General features: G+C 40.3%; 1 protein-coding gene across 1 annotated transcript; it reads right to left on the bottom strand.

The window, feature by feature from the left end:
* Positions 1-5,081: 5,081 nt before the first annotated feature.
* LOC311264073 (ladderlectin-like) lies at positions 5,082-7,202 on the bottom strand (the record flags this gene model as incomplete). The annotated part of the gene is made up of 5 exons (XM_084364621.1): positions 5,082-5,197; positions 5,664-5,763; positions 5,887-6,012; positions 6,346-6,437; positions 7,130-7,202. The coding sequence occupies 5 exons, from the start codon at positions 7,200-7,202 to the stop codon at positions 5,127-5,129; spliced, it is 462 nt and encodes a 153-aa protein (XP_084220747.1). The 3' UTR covers positions 5,082-5,126.
* Between the last annotated feature and the right edge of the window lie 266 nt (positions 7,203-7,468).

Below are 7,468 nucleotides of genomic sequence, written 5' to 3'. Positions count from 1 at the left end.
GTGAATTAAATGACTCCAGGGTGAGTCTTTTTCAAGACAGCGTTGTGATACAAGTTTCATATTTTAATGGCATGTATTTTAAATGCAGTTCTAAAGGTATTTTGGCGTTAAATCACCCGCTGAATGACCGCATTTTCACTTACTGCCAGTGCCACTGCTGTGGAAAAGTCTAAAAGTTATTTACCATGCATGTGATAGTGTCGGTGATGTGTGTCACCAGGGTCTGATGACTGTTTAATATCCTTTTCATCCTGTCATAACGACCTTTTATTACGGTTTGAACCGTCTCAGTCTGATGGCCTGGAATTATGCAGTCTGCAGCAGAGCATACTGATGATGATGCAAGTATAAACTACAACGCAATAAATAATAAAGATGAATAAAATAGAAAAATATAAGATACAATTAATTAAGAAATGCACATTTTACTTAAGTAATGTCAAAGCGTTCTCTATTTAAAGAAAGTAAGAAACAACAGTCAACATGCAGTCACATGTTATACTCTCACTTGGCTCTTACAAACTATTTTTCTCAGGTTTGCAGACTGTAATCACAAATTAAACAATTTTTACTTGGGACAGATTTGTTTGAGCCTTGGAAATATTTTACAATTATTTTTTATACATATACACAATCAACTTAATGCACATGAATAATGGCACTTGCACTTCGGTAGAGATATTTGTACTTTATTGGATTCGCACACAACATTGTTTACACATCACAGCAGCTCCGCCTGAAAGGGAGAGTCAGGATCCTGAATAGAGGAGACTGGACATGCTGTATCACTTTGTTAGTATTTGGTGGAACATGTGCCATAATTACTGTGTCTCACATGTGTAGACTATAGTGCCATAAGTGTGTGATTTAGTTGAGTCACTGTGTACAGTATGAAACACTAAACAGACAGTCGCTCTGGCCACAGAAAAAAAAAAAGTTCCCATCTCTGTGGCACCGTGAGTCCGCGACACAAACGCGCCCCGTAACATGTAATCGGTTGTTTATGACAGATCGGACTACACAAATACACACAACATAACATGAATATGATAATCCATCGATCCACCGATTGACTTCGCTGAAACAAATGCATACGACCGGGAGGAGGGTTAGGAAAACAGCGGAGAACAACGTTTTATCCTTACTTAGAAATAATAAAACAACACAAATTAATCACGTGTAGTCTATAACTATGACTTTGAGAACATCATCGGTTGATGTGCGCTATAAATCCATCATTTGATTGTGTAGATCTGTCGTTACCGCTCAAACTCATCCACAAGCACTCATGAGCGCGCGGCGCTTATCCAGAACGCAATTTGCTCGTTCTCATTGCCCCAGGGCATGATGGGAGGCCCCAGAGCATCATGGGGGGTGACTCAACTGCGCATGCTCTATGGGCCCCATAACGCAGAAGTAAACCCGGAAGTCAGAAACTTTTTCGGCGTATGCGCCAGGCGAGCAACTCCGTTGAAATCAACGCCGGCCATTTTCCGGTCCTGTATCCACTAATAATACATCCATGGCCCGGACTCAGAAGGGAATAGCACTAGCGTATCGTAACAAAATATTGGTGAAATGAACTAGTTTCGTGGCAGATAATGCTCATAGAGGCTGCGCTTCAGTTCCCGGATCACTCGCATTATATGGATATCCGCAGCGCTCCACTGGATCTAATTTCGTCCAAACAACGCCAAATGATACCAAAGTTATCTGGGTGAGTAAATGATAATATATTTTGCTAGAAATAAGGTCCAGGTTGTAAAAAACGGTAGTTATCCTTTAAGTTGGAGGGCGAGGAGACGGCTGGCTTTATCAGCATATTCATAGTATGTCCCTTTGGTCCGTCTTAAAAGGTACTCTACTTTCTCTGTAGAGAGAAGATCATAATCCGATTGTAATATGACCCCTTATACTTTGAATCCATCTGTGAAGCAGAAGGCCAACTGTCCACACAGTCCATCTGATCTGAGCCTCTGAAGCTTTGTACTCCTTCAGAGTTGTCACAGGTGTTGGGACCTTCACCACAGGGTTCTAACAATAGAGCGGCCTGCATGTAGAGCAAAGCCTAACACGCGGCCTCCTTGCACCAACAAAGCCTGGTAAACAAAGGAAAGTACACCAACCCTAGCGGCACTGTTGCCACAGCCCACCAAGTCCTTTTTGCTGCTAGTTTTACACTGTAAAACTTTGTGCTTTCTTGCTTTTCTTTTTGCTCATCCAAGCTGATTTTAGCCTGTCCACTCTGTGGAGCTAAGTGTTAGCTTTGCCGCTGTGTGACAAGCCCATTCCTATCAAGGATCAGCCAAAGTTGATTCGAGCCTTAATTTGTTCATCGGCCACTGTGTGATAGGAAGACGAATATTGTGTCTCCACGGCTGTTTCCCCCTTGCTGCGCTCCCAGCTTTAAAGCTAGACCTATTTTTCTCTCTCTCTCTCCACAAACCCACATGTACACACACAGACACGCATCGTTCGGGTAAATGCACACACAGCTTTTTGAAAACTAATCGTTAACGACCCCGCTATAACATCAGACACATGTGTCGTGGTAGCACCTACAGCCGGTTCAGAACATCAGAGTCAAGCTCTGTCCAAACTACACTGTGATCAAAGGCCCACTTTGGGTCGACAGACGCTGTTGGCCATCTTGGCTGTCTCTCACTCTCTCTTTGTCTCTCTGAAACACACACACACACACAGACACACCGCATGCTTGTTTGTTATTTGTTGCTTGAGTGTTATTGATCATTGAACAATTTGCTAACATTAATTCATTCTATTATATTGTACAGAGCAGTTTTCTGTCATTATTCATGCAAATGCTTTGTGGTAACAGCTGGTTGCGATGGTCAGTGCTCAGATTAATTTCCTTCACTGTTCCTTTAATTCTAAATATTTTACAAAAATTTACATTTAAAGTGAACCCTTCTTTTGAGACTGTTTTCCAGTCTGGTTATTGGTCCCTGATTCCAAGGTGGTGCCCCGTTTTATTGATTTAATTAATAATTCTAATTATTAATTTTGATAATTAATATTGTGGGAGAAAAATCTACGGCCAATAACACTCTGGCCCCACAGAATAAGATGTCTTAAGTACCGATAAGGTATGGATGACGCCATAGTGACGTCTGATCTATGAGTTTATATCTCTCATGGTCTTTGCAAACTTAGCAGTTGGAAACTGCTATAGATATGTTTACAAAACGGATCTCTGACAAACCAAGGCTGTTGTTTATGTAAAACTCATAGGATGGCCTACGACCTATCTGCTGTAAGCAGACTAACTGTCTCCCATGTTTCTGAGCTTGGAGGATATCACCTGAAACTAGAGAAGGTTCGGGAGGATTGACTTGACTATGCACTGTAAGTAAGTGTCAGACTTGAATACCAGATGCTGCTTACATCCCCAAACACCATCACTGTTTAACCATCACAAAAATCTCTTCTGAATCCTTATAGCCTACACTGAAGTGACCACAAGCACAGAAGATCAGAACATGATCATAACTGTGATGTTCTGGTTAGTTATTTAGTGAGTGGAGGAATGAATGAATGTGCAGCAGGAGAGTGGCTGTTATCAGCTTCTAAAAGCTTTTTCTTATGGTTTCTTGTTATACTGTACATAACTCTGTCAAATTATACATACACAATTATACCATTTTAATCTCTAACAAAATGATCAAAAAAGAGGTTAGAAAGCTTCAAACTATTTTTCCACTTCTAATTTACGATTTATTTAATCTGCTGCCGGTAGCTCCTAATAATAAATCACATAAATGTTTTTATTTTCTGTGATTTATCGTCCAACCTATAGCACCACAACATAGATGACAGCATTAGTTCTGAGATGTCTCTATCCACCTTATTCCTAGCCCCCATGATGCCTTGCGTGAATTATGGGCGCGACTTCCGGTTGCGTTTGTTTACATGGTAACGATAGACGCTAATCCGGTTTTCATGAGGGTTAGAGAGGTAAAACACGTGGGAACATCAGCTGTCAGAGCTTAAACGAGACAACATAACAATTCCGTTGCCTACTCATATAGAGGGGTGGGAGGATGACATGAAGAAGTGGCCTGAGATAACATACTGTTGCATTTTTAGCTACTTTCTTAACTCTGTCGCTTCGGACGGCGAGGCAATGAATAATCTGAAAAGCTCTGAGGCGTATCAGTGCCTGCACAGTAATAAGTAAGTATTAATAATTCATAATAATATTATATATAATATAATATAATATAATATATAATGTAATATAATATAATATATACTATAATATTATAATATAATATATATTATAATAAGTAAGTAAGTAAGTAGTAATATTTTTTGTCACCAAAGTGAAAAGAGCACATGTATAAAGTTTTAGGTGGTCTTTTCAAGTTAAGTTTTTTCAGCCACATCCTTCTGGGTTCCTCATCCTTCGGTAGGCGGAGGAAACTGTACCGATTCTCACAACAACATTCTCTCTTAGTCCGGGGTGCATGTTCAAAACATTGCTCTTGTAGCCACAGATTTAACTTCGTGTGGTTATTAGTACAACCGGCAACAGCGCAACATATTCCAGAGCTGCACAAGGACATTTTTAAATGCCACCGGAGCTGATCATCGTTTAGAAAAGAAAACAGTAAGAGACAACTTTCAAATAAACCGCTACAGGAAACGAAAACCGCTAGCTCACTGCTACTTCCGGTGAGAACCGGAAGTTGCACCCATAATCGTTTCTACAGCAACGACCCCAGGCCAGGAATAAGGTGGATAGGACATTATTTGAACTGCACTGATACAAGCCTGGTAAAAAAAGAGTTCTACTTTGACTGTCCTCTGCAATGACTCAAGTTACTCTTCAGAATACAGCTGGACTTCAACAACCCCTTTTCCACCAAGCTCTTAGAGGAAGATCACACATTGTTGCATTCTTACAAGTCTTTTTATTGAAAAAGAAGCCTAAGGCCAAAGTCACAAACAATATGCTTTTACACAACATTTACTGAAGATTTAATCATCTAACTCTTTTATTAATAAACGATAGAAAACTTTAATTCAGTGAGACACAAAACAAATTTGACTTTAAACAGAAAAAAACATCCAAGCTGATCCATCCTCGATGTTTAGTATGTGTGTTAACAACCAAACGGGTTCTTGGAGCAGATGAAGCGATAAGAGGTGCTGCACCTGGTGTTACCCCATCCATCTAAAAAAGAAGAGAAAAATAACAACACTAACTCTTAATTTATGATTTGAGTTGACAAATGAGTCACCATAGTGTTCATTGGTACAGAAAATTGAGTAAATCAGCAGTCAGACCAATAAAAGTGTCCCTGAAGAACAAATGAATGTCACGTTCACACTGTTCTGGGCATGGTCTTCCATGAAGACATACATAAAGACATATCCACTCTCTGAGTTACAGCACAATGTAAACAGCCATGCTGATTAAAACTGGGACAGAAAAAATATTCAATTAACACTCACATTTGACAAAAAAATTGATTATGTATGATGTTGCCTTCAAGAGCCAGGCAGACAGCTGTGTAGTAAATGGATCTGAACTAACACATTAGCTGAGGATATTTTCTTCATGTCATTTTCCTGAGAGAAAATAAAGATCAAAGTGAAGCTAATGGAGCTCTCCAGTCAAAGCTAACAGGTGGACTTACAGTTGGTGCGTAAGTGGATGCAGGGGTAGCTGCTGGAAGAGGAGGAGGAGTACCAGTTGGTGTAATAGAAACCTTCACGGTCGATCCACATCCACCGGCCCTGAGGAACAAAAAGCATGAGTGTAAGGAAGTGCTGCTCTCATGTGTGAGTCTAGAGTCCTTTGGACCAGGTCCTGGCCTTGACCTGGACTGACTGAGGTAGTATTTCTTCATAAATTCGCACCTGCAGGTTGAAGCCTCCCAGCCATGCGATGCTCTGACCAGCTGTCTGTGTGATCTGCTGGAGGAAGCTGTACTCTCTGGGGCTGGTGACTGAGGCCAGGTGGGCACCCTGACTGTTGCAGTGCTCCTGATGGACACAGGAAATGACATAAACAGTAGTTAGTTGTACATCCACAGATCACTCTGTGCTTCCTGTCTCCATTTTCCTCCTCCACATGGAAATGACTCGAGCTTCTATATGAATGTAAAGTTCATCTTTTCATGGACTGATGGTGACTGACCTACTAACAGATACCATCACCATCCAGAGGCTTTATGTTGCAGAACATGTTCATTCATCATGTGTACTGATGGTAAGTTCGAAAGCAGCCTGACTGAATGAATAGCATGGGTCTATCAGATGCTATTATAGCTATTATATAGCCCAATATAACTATACCAAATGTTAGAGAAGCCGTACCTCAGCACTGTACCAGGTCATGGGAGTATTGACGAACATGAAGCAGCGAGAGCCATGGCTGAACCAGCCGTCTGGACAGAAGTTTAAACGAGCTACAGAGAGAAAGCATAGAGAGAGCATTGACTTTACTTCAACAAAATACTTTGAGGGAAATACACTGATAACAGATCCTTTTTAATCTCACATTTTACAGCCTCTTACAGCAGAAACAGCTGCTCTAATGAAACCAGCACCTGTCTGGCTCTGATATACTTTGGAGAACATTAAGCAGTAGAGCCAAACAAGGGAGGTTTTTGTTAATAACCAAACACAGTAAGCATACTGCTATGGCTGCAGTTGAACACTCTACATGACATTGTGATATTTTGGGAAAGATGTTTGGCTTTCATTACCACTTCAGTGGTGGTGTTGATGTTATGGTGACCTCATTCATTAAGTAACATAAAGAAAGACAAGCGATAAAAAGCCATGTGGTTCTCATATTCAGGTGCTGCTGCCTCCTCAAAGATATATATAACAAGATGCACACTATGAAGTACTGTAGTACATATGGATACTGTCCATGCATACATTATATTGCATTATCAAAATGTTTATGTGTTGCCAATAAGCTTAAATCTTGACACTGTGAGCAGACTTTTGCTTCATCTAATTAAACTTGTTTCTATAACACAAAATATGGAAGAGTTGGGGAGTAACTGATTACTCAAATATGTATTTTATGTTTAGTTGACGGTGAGCAGCCATAGAATGCACTGTTATAAGTGATGTGTGTCCTCTCTACCATTTTTGGGAACAGGGACAGAATCTTCTGGCACAAGCACTTCATCTTCCATCATTGCCATCTTGTCTTCCATCTCTGAAACATCACCAGCTTCATCAGAACTCTTTTTAGTTGACAGTATTTGACTTTACAGTAAGTCACAGCCACAAAAGTCAACAGTGTCTGGCTAATATCATATTTAAATCACACCGACTGTTAAAACCAGTCTAAGAGTCTGCAGCCATGCTACCAGCTTTCATATTTGTTTGTTTGTCTGACAACAATGGCAATGTTAACATGTTAAGTTTAGCAGGTAGATTTACCATGTTTACCCTTTTAGTTTAGCATGTTACAGAATCA

This window comes from Pagrus pagrus (genome assembly GCF_965226575.1).
Source record: "Pagrus pagrus genome assembly, chromosome: 2".
Classification (NCBI taxonomy): domain Eukaryota; kingdom Metazoa; phylum Chordata; class Actinopteri; order Spariformes; family Sparidae; genus Pagrus; species Pagrus pagrus.
The sequence above is the reverse complement of the archived record's forward strand: the minus strand, read 5'-3'. Positions and strand labels throughout refer to the sequence as shown.